The sequence below is a fragment of the Anabrus simplex genome, chromosome 1, assembly GCF_040414725.1.
Source record: "Anabrus simplex isolate iqAnaSimp1 chromosome 1, ASM4041472v1, whole genome shotgun sequence".
Lineage (NCBI taxonomy): Eukaryota > Metazoa > Arthropoda > Insecta > Orthoptera > Tettigoniidae > Anabrus > Anabrus simplex.
This window is the reverse complement of record NC_090265.1, coordinates 1542904170-1542924599: the sequence shown is the minus strand read 5'-3', so window position 1 is coordinate 1542924599 and position 20430 is coordinate 1542904170. Positions and strand designations below refer to the sequence as shown.

The 20430-nt window shown below is 38.7% G+C and overlaps 1 protein-coding gene across 4 annotated transcripts in view; it reads right to left on the bottom strand.

Moving 5' to 3' along the window:
• alpha-Spec (alpha spectrin) overlaps nt 1-20430 on the bottom strand; it is a 459851-nt gene that overhangs the window by 427004 nt on the left and 12417 nt on the right. For all 4 annotated transcript variants that reach the window (XM_067138066.2, XM_067138067.2, XM_067138068.2 and 1 more), the window contains exons 2-3: nt 18767-18931; nt 7615-7710 (exon numbers count right to left, since the gene is read on the bottom strand). In XM_067138066.2, coding sequence (XP_066994167.1) covers nt 7615-7710; nt 18767-18916 — 246 coding nt within the window. In that variant the 5' untranslated portion in view covers nt 18917-18931. The remainder of the gene's footprint in view (nt 1-7614; nt 7711-18766; nt 18932-20430) is intronic.

Here is a 20430-nt window from a genome sequence, read left to right as displayed (position 1 = left end):
ATCCTAACCTCAACCTGGAGTTTTATGCCGGAAACCTGGATTTTCACTCCCTCCTTGAGGTCCAAGATATCTCCTTCCAGCTGGCTAATTCTACTATCGATCTGGTCAACAATTCCAGTTTTGACATGATGTCCGATATCTGCTGCATTAATCGATTGGTGACGTCGCTAACTTGTGATGAAATTTTGTCATTTGCAGTTGAAATTTTCAATTCTAAGCCTTGTTCAACTTTGTAAACCCACATGTACACTTGTGATATTTGTCCGGTTAAAAAAGAGTTACTCTTATAATTAAAACGTATGTAATTTTTTAAAAATCATGCCTAAAACTGAATTAGCTTGAGAAATTTTATCTGAAATGTTGTCTGAAAGTTAGTCATTTAATTTTTTTTTTTTTTTTTTTTTTTGCTAGTTGCTTTACGTCGCACCGACACATGGCGACGATGGGACAGGGAAGGGCTAGGAGTGGGAAGGAAGCGGCCGTGGCCTTAATTAAGGTACAGCCCCAGCCATTTAAATTTTGTCGTTCAGTACCTGCATCATAGTCATTAAATTAGAACACATTTTGGGAATATTTATCTCATCTTCATATGTTTCGTCTGGAACGTCTTCGATGAAAAAATTTTTTGGATCTTGTTCTCTTTCATCGAGATCTTCCCGTAACCGCATCTGCAGTGATTTCTTCTTCCCGTTCATTGGGAGATTTCTCTTAGCAAGTTCGTCCTTGAGCTGTTTCACCGACATATTTTCCATCATCATGTGCAGTTTCATCTATTTCGTGCTACACTCGTATTCACTCGTAAGATCTTACATCCTGTCCCATGGTCGCCAATGATATATCCACAAAGACGCAGACAAAATGCTGTCAGTTGGTACACTTATTTCACCGTAACTTCACGTAAACATACCCATAACCTAATCAACTGCTGTCACAAACCAATTACATCAACAATCTGCCATTTTTAACAAATGCCTATCACTGAGCCACACGGAGACTGCAACCTTAAAACAATTGACTGCTTACAAGCATGTCATAACACATGGTCACAAGTATAACTCCAACTAAACAGTAACTCATCTCTACCATCAAGACCACCTCTATACATGTGCCTGGCCCGACTTCTAGAAAGATACATTTTCTCAAATTCTGGAGTGCTTATGGCACAGATATAACGTACAGAATATTCTACAGAGTTCTCGTCACTGAGGGCCATTCTGGATGTTACAGTATGTTTCACAATTCTATAGTGGATTAAAAATCATATATACAGGTAATAATGAATTATATATAATATGGCAGTGTTTTGATTGGCTGCTGTGTACTACTTATGTTCATGCATTGTGAATACCACAAATTTTAAGATTACGTTACGTCGTTAAGTTTATGGTTACATTTGGATTGTGAATGGGGCCTTACTTCCTCCTTGAAGAAAGAAGCAGATCTCACTCGTCCAGTGCAAGTCCTGAAATTTTTGAAGGCGTTCTTTTCTTTTGACTCTCTTCTCTACGAAACAAAATATATCAATAAGGATCTCGTCCACTTTAGGTGATAATCTTCTAGCACCTTTATCAGCTGCTAGATTAATCAGATGGCAAATGCAACCTATGATGGCAATATCTGGTTGAACTTCCTTCAGAAATGCTGAAACCCCATTTTTGTGTCCTATCATAACAAAAGCATTGTCGAAGCAGAAAGCCACACAGTGTACAACTGGTATGTTATGAGAATTCAGCTGTGATAATATCAGGTTATCTATGTTTCACCATGTTGAGTCCCCGTCTAACGCTGGTATGGATAGCACAGTGCTTGCTACTTTTTCCCGTGGAATATCATAGAATGTAACAATAGGATAAAACTTGGCATTCGTATCATTGCTTCCATCCGTTGCCAAAGAAAATGGTCCGTTCTGAAGGCACTCACCAACTTCAGATGATGCATTTCTTGCCATTTTATTTACAATGCATGTCCTTTTCATGAGACTACAGCTATATTCCTTTGCAACTTCTGATATGGGAAACATCATATTAAATAAAGCACCAGCATGATCAGCCACAGTTAAGGGCACATTGTGTTCCACCAAATAGGAAGTAAACAGACACTGTCCTAATTAAGTCACTGTTAACATTTCCAGACTTGGCAAAAAAGGTGTTGATTTTCCTGTTATCTTCCTTCCATTTAACATAACTTACGTGTTTATCGCACTTCACATGATTACTTAAATTGCTTCTTCCACCATGTGCAATAATATCACACCCACATACCGTGTAAAAGGGTAATTTGTATCCCTTTCTTGGTTTTAGTATGCACGGAAAACAACAGAATATCAGAATATAATTCTTTAAATGTCTGGAAGTACTGTTTCATGAATGCTACAATAGAAATATAGCATGTGAAAATGTCTGAGAACAAATGTCTTGATATCTATTGACACATCAAAAGGAACCTGGATCACTGACCGTCACATAAAATTATAACACTCAAGGCAATCAAACACTTCATGAAAACATGTCAAAGTATTAAATAAACACAACACCAATCTCATGAACAAAAGAATATGCACATTGTAAAAACACACACATGTGGAAGGTATGCAATTCATCCAAGGAATACAGGAAATTGCAAAGTACGAAGTTATAACACAAAAACTCAAACACTTCAGTAAAATATGTCATAGCCTTTTAAAAAAAAAAGTACTATTTGTTCGGGGCGTCGATCTAGAAAGATCCTTTGTCCCTACTTGCATCATATGTGAGGAACCTGCGTGTATTTTGTAAATGGCGAAAGTGTTAAGTGTTGAATGTGAGGAAAGGAACGTTAAGGACGACGCAAACACCCAGTCCCCAGGCCAGGGATGTTAATCATTTACAATTAAAAACCCCCTGACCCGGCCAGGAATCGAACCTGGGGGTGCTGGGTGACATGCGGACGCGTTTCCCCCTACACCGCAGGGCCGGACCTTGTCATAACCTTAAAAGGCCATAACATTCCAGGAACGCCAACTTTGTGAACAAAGAACAACACTCACGTGGTCAGAGAATATAGGTTAAATCACAACAAGCGAACAGAACGGAACAGAGTTTTTGGAGCAGAGCCTGTCGACACCTATGATTCACATGGAAGAACTGTTATACTGGCTTTAAATGCGATTCCCCACAAACATCACACGGTTAAAAGTACCACTCATATCAAAAAATGAGTTATCGACTATCGTGGAATTCCCTTCGCTCCACGAAAAAAATCGATTGTATGGAAGTGGGGTAATTATCAAATGTTAGAGTTTCAATTTTTTGTCCATGAAGTCTTAAAATGACACCGTCCATCCATAAAACTGTAAAATGCTGCAATTTTCGTAAATTTTATGGATAAACCATACAAGTTGGCAGGTATGAACATGCTATTGGATCGATGAAAGCCAAGCTGAGCTGGTGGCTACAGTCTTTGCCTCTTGCATAATCAATACAATACGCAAGCAGCTGGAAAAGTCACTAATTCCTATCATCTTGTATTCCGACAGATGCACCTACCAAAATCGGAACGTAGTGATGTCTTTCCTGTAAATTTTGAGTTTTGTCAGTTACATGGTATTAATTCTTAAGGGACGATATGATATATATACTGTATCACAAAAGGTGTAAAAATGATTGACAACCTAGGCTTCACAAATCAAATACCAAATTATATACATATGTGGCACCGGCCATACACAAGTTTAATTGTGCCAATTTTTTATATTAATTTTCCATTTCAGAATTTAGTAATTTAATACTTGAGTAACAGTTAACAATTAAAGGTTTCCCAGTATTCCGATGCAACAGTTTTACCAATTCATTTAAACTCAATTTTCCAGCCTACCAAGCAAGTTGGCTAAGCGGTTTGGGTTGCGTAGTTGTGAACTTGCATTCGGAAGATTGTAGGTTCAAATCCCATTAGTAGCCCCAAAGATGGTTTTCAGCAGTTTCCCATTTTCACGCCAGGCAAATGTTGGTGCTGTACCTCTTTTTGAAGCTACAGCCTATGTCTCAATCAAACCTTTCCTAACTTTGCATTGCCCAAAATATTTGAGGAGTTAGTACAACGTTTAATAAATATCAAAGTACTGCTTAACGATCTTAGTGAGTTTGGTTTAGATGATACATCCTTTGTGTTAATCAAGGGGACATTGGCAGACACCTCATCCCAAGTTAAATTCATGGGGGAAATCTCAATCGTTTGAGATAAAAACAGATCTGAAACAAGAGGTCTGCCTTTCACCACTGCTGTTTAACTGTATCCTGTAAAAGGTCATCAGAGAATGGAGATCAAGAATTACCAAAAGAGAACAACAGAATGGGACAGAATGTGGTAAACATGCTATATGCAGCAGAAACCATGACAAAAGTAATGAACCTAGTCATTACAAAAAGGAAATAGAGATTCCTTAGGAAATTCTTAAGTCCAAAGAAGTCAATAGATTCAGAACCCATGTTCTGATTGAGACCAAATCAAGAACTTTATGAAAAAAGTTGAGAAGATAACAACTACTATGAGGAAAAGAAGACTATCATTTTATGGGCGCATTTAAAAGGATGAATCCAAAGAGACTGGTATACAGGATACTTAGTCGATTCATACGAAAAATGGAAGGCTGAACCTTTATGGCTTAAGGAGATGGACTTTGAAGAAGTGGCGATCCAGGAGGGAGATATACAAGAAAGACCAACCTTTAGGAAGAAAATTGCAGAAATAAGGGATGCACCGGAGAAACTCGTTAAGTCATGCAACATCCCTGTTGAAGCACGACAAAGGAGAAGTCAAAGACTTAAGAACATGGAAGTGCAAAGAAAAGGACTAAGTTTGAGAGACAGAAGAGCTGGTGGATTGTGTAAACATGGTCCTTAGATGACCTTAAAAAAAAATTCTCCTGCCTTACTGACAGGGCTTTTGTAATTCTTTCCTTCTTGCAGAGAAAGCACAGTCCTTTCAATTCGCCCAGCAGTATTCTATTCACTGTAGTTAACAGTCACCCAACTACCATAGGATTTCTGCAGCGATCTTCACAGGTGTTGGGGAAACGAACAACGAACCTGGCAGACTCTGTGCTATAATGCTGAAGTCTAGTATTTTCAAAGGCGCATTTGTGAAATTAAACTTACGGTGCACCTTCTGGTAGGAAAGACCACCCAGTGCCTTGATCTCCTGGATCTTCTCACTGTGATACACCAGACAGTTTTTATCTCGAGGAGAATGAAGACCAAAGCAGGTAGTGCACCCGTAACGAGGTGTGCACTCTTCTGCGCCATGAGCTCCTCTTCCACATGTACCACACAGACTGATTCGAACAAGATACAATACATCCAAATCTTAGGCATTGATACCACCACAAGGGGGATGGGATGTATGGCCTCACATCGTAACGATAGGCTGTTACCTGTGTGTTTCTTCAACATAGAATTTGAGCATAATGTGCCAGATGTGTGTCATGCCACAGTTCTTCATGTCTTCCATCAGTTCATTGTGAATTTTTAAAATGAGGTTGTGGTGGAAGATGACTCTGCAAAATTTCCAAAATAAATTTCCAATTTCTTTGAAATCATTTCGGAAAAGGCTAGGAAAGCAACAGATAGGGAATCTGCCACCTGGGCGACTGCCCTAAATGCAGATCAGTATTGATTGAAAACAGATTTTAGGATTTGTGCTCTTCCACTTTCACAGGAATATTGCCAAAATGGTTGCACTTAAGCAACTGATCAGCCTGATCTGCAGTGTGCATTTTGAAGAACAAAACCACCGTTGAGCATTTTCTTCAAGTTCGCCAGTCACTTTCAATGTGTCTTATGAACAAGATATACTTCACCAGCTTAAAATCATGTCCATCTGTTCGGGTAGCAACCAGGAACCTAGGGAAGCAGGATCCCATGCTTTCACACTGCTCATGTTCTCAGGAGGTCACCCCTCTCAGGGTATCAAAGGGTTACAGCCTTGGGTGGCAGACTACCCTGGGCAGGCTTGAGACATTTCGAAGCCATGCCCAAAATTGTCCTCCAAATGCCACCCACCTCGATCGGAGGCTTTCGAAGCCGAACCAAGCAGCCAAGGTAATATCCACCTGGTCATAGCATGTATTGCCTGAGGTACAATGTTGGATGCCTAATATGGGCTGACAGGCTATGAGCACTAGGATTCCATACCTCAAATCACCTGCAATATCATGTAACCCATAGCATATACAGAGTGATAAGCATAAATTAAAAAAAAATAACTATGTTCTTCTGACATTCAGCTGTGTGGGAACCTGCGTTGTCAGGCGAATACTACTGCCGAGTACATTGTGGTTCTACCCGACAGGCTAGGGATACCGTCTGGGTTTTTGAGCATAGTCACACATGAGGCCCTTCCCCAGGCAGCACACACATCAAAGTTTGATTCGGCCTACAACCAATTCTCAACACAAAACAAGAAGGGACCACTGGCCACATGACCCTTTCAGTTGCCTTCTATGACTGGCAGGGAATACCTGTACATGTACTCAGGCCCTTCCTTCCACAGGGCAGGAGGGGGGTGTGTGTTTATAATTCATGTTCCCATAATCACAAATGATATCTGCAACTGAACAGTATAGAAGCTTACATCATAAGTCACCAGCTCAGATGGATTGGCCAAGTCCAGTGTACAGAGTCTATAGTCTTGTAGCTCAACACTGGCAAGTGGTTTCATGGCAACCATCTGAAATGCTCCAAGACCAGCTAAAAAAAAAGTTTCATAGCACACAGGCTTAAACCCAAATACTTAGAGCATTCCTACAGAAGACCACACCTTCTAGACAGAAACTACTTTATCAATCAGTGTACTGTTAGAACAAGAACAGGAAACAAAGGCTCATGAAAGACAAACTTCATGAACCTTAGCTACATCCTCCATCTTCCATTAGGTATAACGTGTTATCTTTCATGCAAGAATTGGCCTGTTAAGCAATCAATAACACTAGACAATTGCAGTTGAAGATATCAGCAACAACATTGGTTAAATATGGCATTTTCTCCTTAGAGTTTGAACCAGCTAAATTCCAGATAAACGAGGTTCTTTGAACCAGATGTTTGATTTACTATACACAAAACTGTTAACTGGATACTGCAGGTGGGTACTGAGACTGGTAGCTATAGGGCAATAAAAAAAAAAAAAAAAAAAAAAAAATCAGAAAATGCTGTTAATATTGACAGCAAAACTGATTTTTCAAACCATTGTGCAGCCAATATTTGTTGTAAAACTCATTCCGCCATTGTTATGAATCTTCTTAAATGCTCAATTTGTATCTGAGAGGGGTGAATTTTGTAGCACTGTTATAAACTCAGTGGGCCGCTGGCCAGCGGAGAAACACAAACTCGTTGACAAACACCTAAAGGAATTTTCAAAATTTGGAAACAAAGTAAATTCTGATATCTTACAATCAACAAGCAGTTCATAACAGCAAAAGACATATGTAATTAATTGTATATAGGGTATTAATTAGTACCGTCATCATATATATGTAGTATTAGTTTTGGTAATGAAGCAAGTTGTTAATAAATGATTTTCTTTCTTTCTAAATTAATAAATACCAAAAAATTATGGAATGGAAAATGTCACTCAATAATTTACCTGTAAATTGGTGGGATCCTTGTAGCTTTCATCTGAAGCAGCCTGCAGTTTTTCATTAATCCATGATTCAAGTTCATCTGCATCTCGCTTGAAGTACTGAAAATTTTAAAAAAGGACAAGTTTAAATTACTATCACACCTCAACAATGTCTCAAAAATTTACAGATCTTCGAAAGTATTTCTTAAAAATATCGTTAGAAATCAGGAATTTACAAAAAATGAATCAGTGACAAAAACAGACGAGTGGCTTTTAAACACATTAGCTGGGATGGGGGTCTGATCAGTCTGGCAGTATAGGTATTTATTAAGGCCAGCAGTAGTAGCTACCTACCCACCCTCCCATGGATCGGACTGAAATTAACACAAAGAATAATGTATTATTCAAATAGAAAAGCTTCCGGATGAATAGCTGGTCACACAATTGTAATCTTTCTTTACAGTTCATCAAATGATGTGACAGACATCCTACAGTAATTACAGAATTCCACTGCATCTGTTCTGAGATGAGGGTGCATTGAATAAAATATACTCTGTTCGGTCTTGTGTAATAGGATTAATCCAGAAACTCCTCTTTCTTCTCTTCTTTTTCAGCAAAAGGGACAAGTACACTAACGCAGCTACTTCTTCCACTTCCATTTTCTCGACTGTGAAACACAGTGTTGCTATTAGAAGTCTCAACGAAATGGCGCAACACTGAAAGTTGCCCCATGTGTCCGTACCTGAATACCTAAACCTGTCCAACCCAGCCGACAACAGCTGGTTGCTGGGTAATACGAAACTGAATTCTTATGCTAAATGCACGCATTCTAGTGTGGAAAAAATTAACCACGGTATCTCAGACTCTTTGGCAATCAGACGACGTAACACTTGTCACACAATTCGGTTAGCTATGCAGCATTGAACACTTACAAAATTATGCAATATGCGATGTTATTTATTGGTCCAATCAGGCTCAATGTAACATGGCAGCTAACGTGTTAAGAAAGCATAAAGTAACCTAACAGAATCTAGGACTTTTGATTTCTAGGGAATTTCACTAACTACTGAGTTATACTTGTGAATCATTCTCCTCCGGTGTTGAAGTACTTACCAGTATTACATAACTGTCAAGATCAACACAGCAGTACCCTGCTAAAGATATATTTGCTAAATTTCATATACTAACAGCAGAAAATCTAACTGGAATAAGCTGTCACAATTCAGGATCTTCAAATTTTTTTAGGACTATGAATAAGTATTGAGGCAATGAGTGAAAATAATTTCAAGAGCATTACCACACTCCTACACCTTTCGCCTGTCTGGCTCCATGGCTAAATGGTTAGCGTGCTGGCCTTTGGCCACAGAGGTCCTGGGTTCAATTCCCGGCAGGGTCAGGAATTTTAACCATCATTGGTTAATTTCGCTGACATCATCATTTCAACCTCATCATGACACACAGGTCGCCTACGGGCGTCGAATCAAAACACCTGCACCTGGCGAGCCGAACATGCCCTAGGACACTCCTGGCATTAAAAGCCATACACCTTTTCATTTTTTACCTTTCCCCTTTTCCAACACCTGTTCAGTCAGGACATTTGTAGTTTAGACAGGTTTTTTTTTTTTTTTTTTTTTTTTTTTTTTTCCATTGTGAAACTCAATCTATTTTTGTAAAATGTACCCCTATCACACCTTCTTAAGTAATTAATGAATATGAACATGAAAATATTCTACCCCCTTCTGATCATCATCATCATCATCATCATCATCATACTCCTCCTCTCCCCTTATCCAACTCCTGCTGTGTCAGGACATTTAAGGCACTTCACTTTCCTCTCTCCTTCCACCATTCCTCTTCCATCATTTTGTCCTAGTCCAGGTTTCTTCTTCTTGTACTCCTCTTTATTGAATCTATCCACCTTGCTCTAGGTCTCCCTCTCGCTCTCCCCCCCCCCCCCCCCCCCCTCGAACTTCATCTTTATAATCTCTTATTCTCTCCTCCTCCACCTTTACATGTCCAAGCCAATAGTTTACTCCCAGCAATTCTCTCATTTAAGTTTTCCATTCCAACCTTTCCCACATCTTTGTTTCTCAATCAGTCTTTCTTTGCCTTTCCTATCATATTTCTTAGGTATTTCATTTTGCTGGCTTGAATTCTACTCTCCTCCCTATAATATGGCAGCTACTACTATTTGCAAGTATCTCTAGTAGAAATTGGATTAAGATGCAAAAAAAAAAAATTAGGTAAATGTAACAGAGTGGTAAAAACTGGTATTCAGTGAAAGATGTGTGATGAATGGTATCATTTCTGTTGTGTTAATGTTACAAATAAGACAGACATCCAAATAAGTGAGTGGCTATGTCCTCAGTGTAAACAAACTGATACACTTGTTGAAGCAAGACAAGAAGAAAAAGGCTATTATGAGACAATATTTAAAATTTTAGGTGTTCTGCAAGAAAATTTAGCTGCTCGAAAAGTTGAAAATGAATGCCTGAAAGACAGAATCAAGAAACTGGGAAACAGAGAAAAACATGGTGAGGAAAAAAATGCCTTGGACTCAAGTGGTGAACCGACATTTTAAATCTAATGGAAAACAAATGGGAGAAAAGAGGAACATCTCAAATACAGATACAAACTCTTTTCAGTGCAAAAACAAGTTCCATTTACTTCAATAAGATCCAGATGACCCAATTGTAAGTGCTCCACACAATAACTTAAAATGCAGTCAAGAAAACCAGCGGAAGAATAAAACTAATTTACGAATAAGATCGCCGAAAATCCATCTGTATGCGGACAGTCGGAGATGAGGGATGACAGAACAAAATAAAGTCTCATATGCAGAATCCAGGGATGGAGGTGTGTGGATTAGTAAAACTGGGAGCTAGTACACAAGGTATTCTTAAGGACTGTGATCCTGCTCTCAGAGGTAAGATTTCTAAATTACCCGGTTCCAAATTAATTGTAGTTAATGTACTATATAGGCATGATCTTGTAAAGGACTAGTGTTAACCAGGCTGTGGAGAATGTAAATATGAGAATGAATAGACTGCGTAAACATTTTAGAAATGTTGATTTAGTAGATGTTTCAGCGTTTAGCAGGCACTTGTTTACCAAGCATGGCCTACATGTTAATAGTGATGAGAAAGAAATCCTAAGTAGACAAATTGTTAACATTGTCAGGAATGATTTGCAGGATAAATTAAATATCAGTAAACCTATAACATTGAAGTGGCATATACAGGGAAACTTGCTGGAAAACCCGGGCCCTTAAATCAATATTTAACCACAAGGATCCAGGTTCACAAGGGAGTCTCAAATTATGAGGTAAATGTAACATTAGGAAATAGTACAGATATCAATACTGGAGAAAAGCTTTCAGTGGACCAATCTTCACGAAAAGTTAAGATCGCTAGCAAACATTACTATGTAAATACAGAACTTACTATTTTCCATATCAAATTACAATCCATCAGAAATAAGCTTGGTGAAATTGAAATATTCCTGAATTCATTCCCTGTTGATATTCAGAGTATAAATGAACATTGGCTTGTAAAGAAAGAGGATGACTTGTATATTCCCCAGGGATATGAGTTAATTACATATTTCTGCAGAAGTAGGATTTGAAATGAGGGAGTTGCAATAGGCCTATATAAGAAAATAAATACCAACATGAAATACACTATCTTAAATTGAAGACATTCCCGGAAAAACGGGTTAACGTTCAAAATTAAAATATTTGAGTTATGCGCTGCCATCTGTTGTCAGATACAAAAACTATCTTTTGTGATATAGAGCTATCCTCCAGGGATCATATTGGGTTAAATACAAAAGGCGAATGCTCTTGCGTTTCTGGATTTGCTCCATCTCTAATGTCAAGAACGGGGTAACCCACTGCTGCAACTGACATCTTCAGTATAATTAGTGGACGTATGTTTCGAGTAATTCAACAGATAACATACAGTTATCCTCAGGTAAGCTTGCATGTTTTAATTTTATTATGCACCATTAGGTAAAGCACTAAATTCACATTAATGGAAATTTTGCTGCGTTTTACAATACAAACCAAGTTTTTTTTATTGAATACCACATTTATTATTTACTTATTAAAGGTGGACAAAAGAGGACTTCATAGCAATCGCCCAAGTAAATGCAGCGATGGAGACCTGGAATTTGCTCAGGTCACACCAACAGTTTTCTTGCTCAGTCCAGTCATTATTTGGTACCCGGACATACATTTTTACCATGCGATTTTTTTTAGAATTTGTTTAATGTTGCACCAACACAGATAGGTTTTATGGTGATAGTGGGATAGGAAAGGGCTAGGAGTGGGAAGGAAATGGCCGTGGCCTTAAGGTACAAACCCAGCATTTGCCTGGTGTGAAAATGGGAAACCATAGAAAACCATCTTCAGGGCTGCCGACAGTGGGGTTCGAACCCACTATCTCCCGGATGCAAGCTCACAGCTGCGCGTCCCTAACCGCACGGCCAACTTGTCCAGGTTAACCATGCGACCGGGACTTTGGTCTTATTGAAAGAGGCCTTATATTTATGTTCCTGATCAATGGATTGAGCTAGTTAAGAAAATTAAAGTAAAAAGTCCTTACAGCGTTGTCAAAACGACAACTGGTATGTTTATCACAGCAGTACCTCTTCTCGATAAAGTCCAGATAAATATAGTGTCAGAATCTGGTCAAAAGTTACTGCTGAGCAAGATTACTTGTTCGAAAGTAACTAGAAACCAACCTTTTACGCTCTTTTTTAAGTATAGCTATGGTGAAATTGAGAGTTATGGTTCTGTGGACATTAGAAAAAAAATAAAACATTACCTGGTAGACCTTCACTCAGTTGTGAGACATTTCCCCTCAAATAAAATGGTCCAAGAGCTATAAATGCTGCAAAACTGAAAGATTCACAGAAACTGATTATCATAAATACTACCAAAAACTTTAATCTGTTCCAGAATCTGAGACTATTCCTGATAAACCACTTTCTGACCATAGCACTGATTACTGTTAAATAACAACTTTAATTCTGTACTGTATCTAGACCAGGAGGTAAAACTTTACGTCTGGTAGCCTGTTTGCCGTTACTCCCTTAGCACCACCCAAAGGTCACGTGTAGGGTACTTTCAGGTTAAACCTACGGACGCGAGCAAAGTTTAAACACTGATATCCTTGAAAGTGGCAAGACACCAAAACTATTCAGACAGACAAAGATTATTGCCTTGCTTAAGAAAGGTAAACCAAGTGAAAAACCGGAGAGCTACCGCCTTATTGCCTTGCTCAGCGTTGCATATAAACTACTAGAAAGACTTCTGCTCAACAGAATTGGTCCCGAGATACTCAAGAAAATTCCAGTGGAACAGGCGGGCTTTAAACCACAGAGAAATACGACAGATCAAGTTATGTCTCTTACAACCTACATAGAAGCAGGCTTCCAAAGAAAACTCAAGACCTCAGTGGTATTCATAGACTTGACAGCAGCCTATGACAGTCTGGAAAGATGGATTACTCTACAAGTTCCTGAAAGTGGTCCCATGTAGGATAACTGTACGACTCCTGAACAACATGTTGAGTCAAAGACAATTTTGTGTGTACAATGGGACAGCTGTAAGCAGCCAAAGATCGCTGAACAACGGTCTGCCACAGGGGTCAGTTCTCGCTCCTTTACTGTTTAGTTTATATATTGCAGACATGCCGAAGACATTTTCAAGGAAATTCGGATACGCCGATGACTGGGAACTTGCTATCAGGGACAAAACAGTTGAGAAAACAGAAGAGATCCTGACTGAAGACCTCACGACACTGGCACACTTTAAAATATGGGGACTCCAACCAAACATCAGCAAAACTGAAGCTTGTTGCTTCCACCTAAACAATAAAATGGCTAACAGGGAGTTAAATGTGTACATGGACAACCAGAAATTGAGACATAACAGGTACCCTAAATATCTAGGAGTCACAATGGATAGAACACTGTCTTATAAACAACATCTCCTGAACGTCTCTGCCAAAGTAAGAACTCGCAACAATATAATTCATAAGCTGCGTGGAACAACTTGGGGATCTACAGCTGCAACTCTGAGATGTTCAGCTTTAGGGTTGGTGTACTCGACTGCTGAATACTGCGCTGCTGTTTGGCTGAATAGTGCCCACACAAACATCATAGATACCCAGCTGAACACTACAATGCATCTCATCACTGGCACAATCAAATCTACTCCCACCCAGTGGCTACCAGTGTTAAGTCATATCCCTCCTCCAGATCTCAGACGTAAAGATGCTCTCCTAAGAGAATTCAGTAAAATAGTGAATAACCCAGAACTCCCGATACATAATGACATCGGCGATGCGAATATTAATCATCTGCATTCGAGAAAACCACCAACTAGAGATGCCATGAACTTGTGGAATAGCAACTACCAAACTTCAGCTGAATGGCAGAAGAGACTCAACGACAAATACTGCCCGACAATGCCTTCTGTGAAGAAGACGCTGCCACCTGGTTTCAACCTCCCTCGTAGACTATGGTCCGCACTGAACAGGATCCGAACAAACCACGGGAACTGTGCAGCCTTCCACTATAAGTGGAACAGAATACCAACGCCTGAGCGTGACTGTGGCGCTACACAACAGACAGTGAAGCACATAATCGAAGAATGCAGGACTAAAAAATACAATGGCAGTGCTAGTGACTTTGCTTTCGCGATTCCAGAGGCTATAGACTATATAAACAATTTGGACATGCGTATATAGTGGAGATTTTATAACAATAGATGCTGTATCTCTAGCCATACACTAAATAAATAAATAAATAAATAAATAAATAAATAAATAAATAAATAAATAAACTAAATAAATAAATAAATAAATAAATAACTTTAACCATAAATTTCTGGGTTAAGATACTGTTATACTATTTGGGAAATGCAATAGACAAAGTTTAACATGTTAAAAAGAGGGTAAATGAAAGATCTAATGATTACTTTTGAGATATTAAAAAATATTTTTATTTTCATCACCATCTGTGATAGGTGTGTAAAGGATTGAAGACGTTTAGTGTAAAGTTTCTCTTTGTTTATTGATAATGTCTTGTTTTGGGTAATAAAATATGAAAATTATACTGTCTGCTTGGACCTTATGTTCACAAAAATGAATGAAGATAATGTCTTATATTTTTTTCAGCCTCATTCACAAACCTCAAATTTTCTCCATTTTAAATAAGGGGTTAACCCGTTTTTCTGGGCATGTCTTCAATTTAGATCAGTTCTGTGTAGAAAAGATGAATAACCGGGGTATATTTACACACATTAAACTAATAATTATTTCTCTATATCGAAGACTTGATTCCGACATTAACATCTTAATGAACTTGTGGGATAATTGGGCAGAGTACGCCTCCATAGCGTAACGTTAGTGTTATTAGCTGCCGTCCTCGGAGGCCCGGGTTTGATTTCCGGTACTGCCAGAAATTTAAGAATGACAGGAGGGCTGGTATGTGGTTGGATTGCTACATGCAGTTTACCTCCATTGGAGGAGTGCCTAAAAAGAGCTGCACCACCTCGGGATGTGGCCACGAGTTTAACTTTATTTGGCAGGGAACTTGGAAAGGTAGTGAAACTATAAAATCTATTACAATGAAGACATTAATATTGACACTTTAGTTCAATTATCTGCCAAAATCCATTTTTGTGATCTTGAAAGGTCTTGTAACTTCTATCTTGCCAATGACCAACCCACTAGAAAAAATTCCTGTTTAGACAATATTACTAATGTTCATAAAAGTGATTTTACATGTGGTGTTACAGAGCCTCTTATGTCTGATCACTGTGATCTCTGGTTAAAATTCAAAAGTGTCTTGGAAAAATACGGTAAACATAGACAACTTAAACACTTCAGGATGTTAGGAAATAATATTTTCAAGCTAAGAAATGAATTACTGTACATCAATTTTGAAAATATGATAGCAAACTCCAGTAATGTTTCAGAAGCAACTGAAAATTTATTGCAAATGTTAGGGTCCTGCACGAGAGAATGTTGTCCTAGAACCAAGAACTGACACATCAGGTAAATATAAAGGCAAACAGAAAAGAAAATGGTACACTCCCTGGCTACTCCTACTTCGCCTCCTCGCACTGCATCCCCTCTCCCAGGAGCCATCTTCCCCACTTCTACAATCACATTCGTACAACACACGGAGCAACAAGTTAGTGACCATCAGGGGAAAGGAGGGCATGGCGCTGCGCGAGTTGTGAGCTGCATCAGTAGACTAAGCGCCACTTGACGAAAATTGAGATTTTAGCACCATCTTGTAGAGGAAGGCTTGAACTATTTATAAAAAATTCCCCACTGCGTTACGAGAGGCCGTTAGTTGTCAGTAAACAGAAAACCTAAGCGACAAAGCGGGAATCAGTAAAAAATGTAAATTGCATCAGTAGACTATGCGACGTTCCAGTTTGCATCATTAGACCAAGCGCCACATTCCTCACATTGCGCACGGATGACAGCGAGGGAGCCCGCCTTTTCGATAGTGCTAACATATTTACGTGGTGATACATTAAGTGGTTTATCAAGTGACGAAGTTCAGCGATGTATACACTGCAGAGGGCTACTTAAACGTAATGAGAAACCGCAGGCGGAAAAACCCCATTGTTGTTCACCAGATGCCAAAAACGTCATCCTTCAGTTCAGCAGAACTTGAAAAAATTATTGTGAATCGAAAAACTGATGTTCATGATTGCAAGATAAACTGGCTAAAACTGAAAGAAATCCAGCTCTTGAAATCACAGCCGTTCGCTATATACGCCAAAACTAAATTTGATGGCGAATCTCAGGAAGTAAATCTAAGTCAATACAGGGACAACCACAGGAAACTAAGAGTTCCCTTTCATCAGGCATTAATACCTTTGTGGCCAAATGGCAAAACCTATCTCTGAAGCCAAACTTTGAGACCTTGTTTCGCTGATGCACATAATACCTGCAGATGCCAAACAATTTTACCAGAATCTTCAAGCAGATTCTGACATCGTGGATGACATAGATGGATTTAATAGAGATCCTGAGTTCGAGACTGAATGAACTGAAAGCAACATTCTTATTACCTGTCCAGTGATTTGTGTGTATTTATGGGAGAAAATATCTTTAATCACATTTTCTGTTCCTATTATGTTCGACTGAGATAAGTAATTAAAATTCAATATTTTCTTTCGGAATCATTTTATTTTTCTAGGAATAAGGTAATCATAACCACGTATAACGGCCCTTATATACTTTACTTAGTTTAAGGGACTGCCATTCTGATGAAGGTGATGTTTGTTTACATGGGCCTAACATCTAGGTCATCAGTCCCTAATGGTATGAGAGAATGCCCTTCTACTTAACAACTAATGTGTGTCTCAAGCAGAACAAAACTTACCCATAGGCTTAAAAATATCACGTCAATACTGTGCTTTCAGAATATACCAGGCTTATCGTGAAGGAAAATCCATTAAAATTATGCATTGTATAGACGATAATGGCTCATGCCTTACCATTTGTATTTGACTCATAAGTTGAAATTCCTCAAATCAGTAAGTGGTTATGGCAATGACTTTAGGGAATAGCTTCCCTTCTAGAACTTTTCCATCTAAAACCTGAATAATGTACTGGAGCTGTGGCGCGGCTCGCGGTGGATCAAGCACTTAGCGGGCCTTTCCAGACAGTAGGAGATTCAGGTTTTAATCACGGCTGTCGCCACATTATATTTTTTGAAGTTTTACTCAGTAGATACTCAACAGGTAGGGGTTATTGGTGTAGCATCCTGATGCATTATTCGCAAGTGAGAAAAACCTTAAATTGCACCAGTAGACTAAGCGCCATTTCTTCAAGAAAATATGTAGTGCGAGTATAAAAATGTTGAAATTTGGTGAGAAGGTACAATCTATTATCCTACAACACCAGTAATATCATGTTTAGCAAAATTATGTTTGCTCGAATTTACACATAGACCCAAATTTAAATGCGATTATCTAAAAACCAACTTTTGGCGCTCTGTCTACTGATGCATAATGGCATCCAATTACCTAGGCAATTGGTAGCGTTTACAAAATCGTTTTCAGAATCACTCTCGCTGACTATAACCTCACTAGAAGTAATTTCAACACTATTACGAAGTCCAGTTCATTTTCTGACTCGGAATAATTATAGTCATTCCCTAAACTATATATGTAGTCAGGTAGACCATCATTATTTGTAAATACATCGTCCCGTAAGTCCACCGTCACTGTTGACATGTGCACATGATGTGCGGACACAACCTTCACATATTTTTAAATGTTCTTCACACGAAAACAAATAATTTTATGCAGCTCCTACTGGTAAATTTGGAGACTACACACCTTCTTTGATAAGAATATACTGATGTGTGCTGCCATCTATTGGAAAAGGAAGAGCTACGACAGTTTCTAAATGAGTCTGCATGAGGGATGAAATATCATTCCTGGCACTTTCGGCGAGTTCACGGAGGAATGATAAATCATCCCTTGGCGCTCAAAGAAGATTTAAGTTGTTAGTTTAGTAGTTTAAGAAAACAATTCTGCTTAACATTTTCAAATGCTCATATTATTACAAACCAAAGATATTTGCAAATCTGCACTATGGGCTTCAAAAAGAAAACGACTCCCTATATTTGCTTAAATACCAACACGCTCTACAATTATTATTATTATTATTATTATTATTATTATTATTATTATTATTATTAACAACAACAACAACATTGTTTTTACGTCCCAATAACCACTTTTACGGTTTTCAGAGACGCCACGTGCCAGAATTTAGTCTCGCAGAAGTTCCTTGACGTGCCAGTAAATCTACAGACAAGCTGACTTATTTGAACGTTTGAACACCTTCAAATACCACCAGACTGAGCCAAGATCAAACCTGCGAAGTTGAGATCAGATGGCCAGCACCTCAACTGTCTGAGCCACTCAGCCTGGCACAATTGTTCCTCATTGATATGGGGATTAGGGAAAAACAAATAATTTAATAATCTACAGCTCCACAAGGAAAAGCATGTTACTTATCAGTTTCACGGTATTTGAAAGCAAAACTCCAAGGAGAATAAAAAGAAAATAGTAACATAAGAAATGAACATCTGACCAAATTCATACAAGATCACTCAGTGCTACTAGTTTTACCTGGAAACGTCGAGAATCTTCAAGTTTTTCTCGCTTGGATCTGGCTTCAGACTTGAAATCACTGTAACGATGTAGCACTTGTTCTCTGCGCTCCTGGATATCCTCCGCACTTTCCAGTATCTTCACTTCTTTCGGAGTTATCTGATCCATGGTGTGATCAGAAATCTGAAGGGAAAAAAAAAAAAAAAAAACACATTGAAATTACAGAAATACCATGCAAATAAGAATAGTAAAGGGAGGTTAAGGCATGAATACGACGGATTACAGAAGACAGAATGCAATTGCCATGTCAAGATGGAGATAGCACATGATAGAATTACGTCAAACTAGTCTGAACTGTAGACCTAAGTCAACAATATTCAGTCAAGCATACAAACAATGTCTTGCATCTATTTGCCATTGTTTCCCAATTATTTTTATTTATTTATTCATTCATTCATATCTGCAAAATGAACATACTTTGCGTAGATGCTCTTAGAAAAGGTATATGTGCTAACTCCTCATCAAGCTACCATCCCTCTATTCCAACCCCATCTCTGGCACATATCTTCAACCTACCAAAGCCAATTGAACTAAATTCCCAGTCTTCCCAAGAGTCTTCCACCATGGACACTCACACAACCCATATTTGAAACCCCTACTATTCAGCAAACCTACCAGTCTGAATCTGATCCCTCACCCTCACTGACCATGATACATCTCTCCTGTCCAGAAGTCTCAGTTACTGCCTCTCTAACAAATCTGCTCTATTCCAAATTCTCACTGATGCCCACTCCTTTGTAAGAAAAATTCACCATCACTTCCAATACAAAGACATTCACTACCAAATGATACCAAGCCATCCTTAACGTGCTTCAAGAACCCATCCAATAATAAAGCTCAACCCCTACAACCTGAACACCACCTTCAAAAAACATTATCAGCACACTTTATCTTGGTGCATTTACACCCTAGTGCTGAATCGGTCAACCTCGGCAATCTTCGAGATTAGTACCGGCAACCTTTGAAACAAACTATGAATCGCTTAAGCATTGTTGTGCGACATTTGGCGTACACTTTATGTACTAGTACTGTTCTTTACACAGCAAAGCCAAACTATGGAATTCATGCTAGGAACAAGATTCACATCAAGAAATGTTATATGTTATATAATGTGTATGTGACATAGTTGTTGGCTTAAGATAATAACGGTTACGAAACTTCATATCGATCGATCATATTCTCGATTCAATTCAGATTTCATTTTCATTCAATTGCCAGCACTATCGGAACCGGGACAGCTCCCTCCTTACTCCTCACCCCCGTAGACAAATGCACCAAGTGTGCTGATAATTTCTACTTAACCAGTCTATCTGAAGCCAAATTCCTACTCTTTCTCTTCCTATTCAGCATAACCTAATGAAAATGTGTCTCATGATCCCAAACGACTACAAGACAACCCATACATCATACTACCCGTCAACAGATGACTCAATAGTCATCTTTTAATCAGCATGATTACGACTATGAGACCCTATGACAACTCTCCGACAACCACGTCTCTACACGATCAAAAACTTAGCTACCTACATCAACTCAGCGTGTAAGGATCTATCTGAATCCTCTGTCAGTCTCCACATTTGAAAACCAGCACCGCAATCCCAGTTGTACAAGCTTCCCAAGAA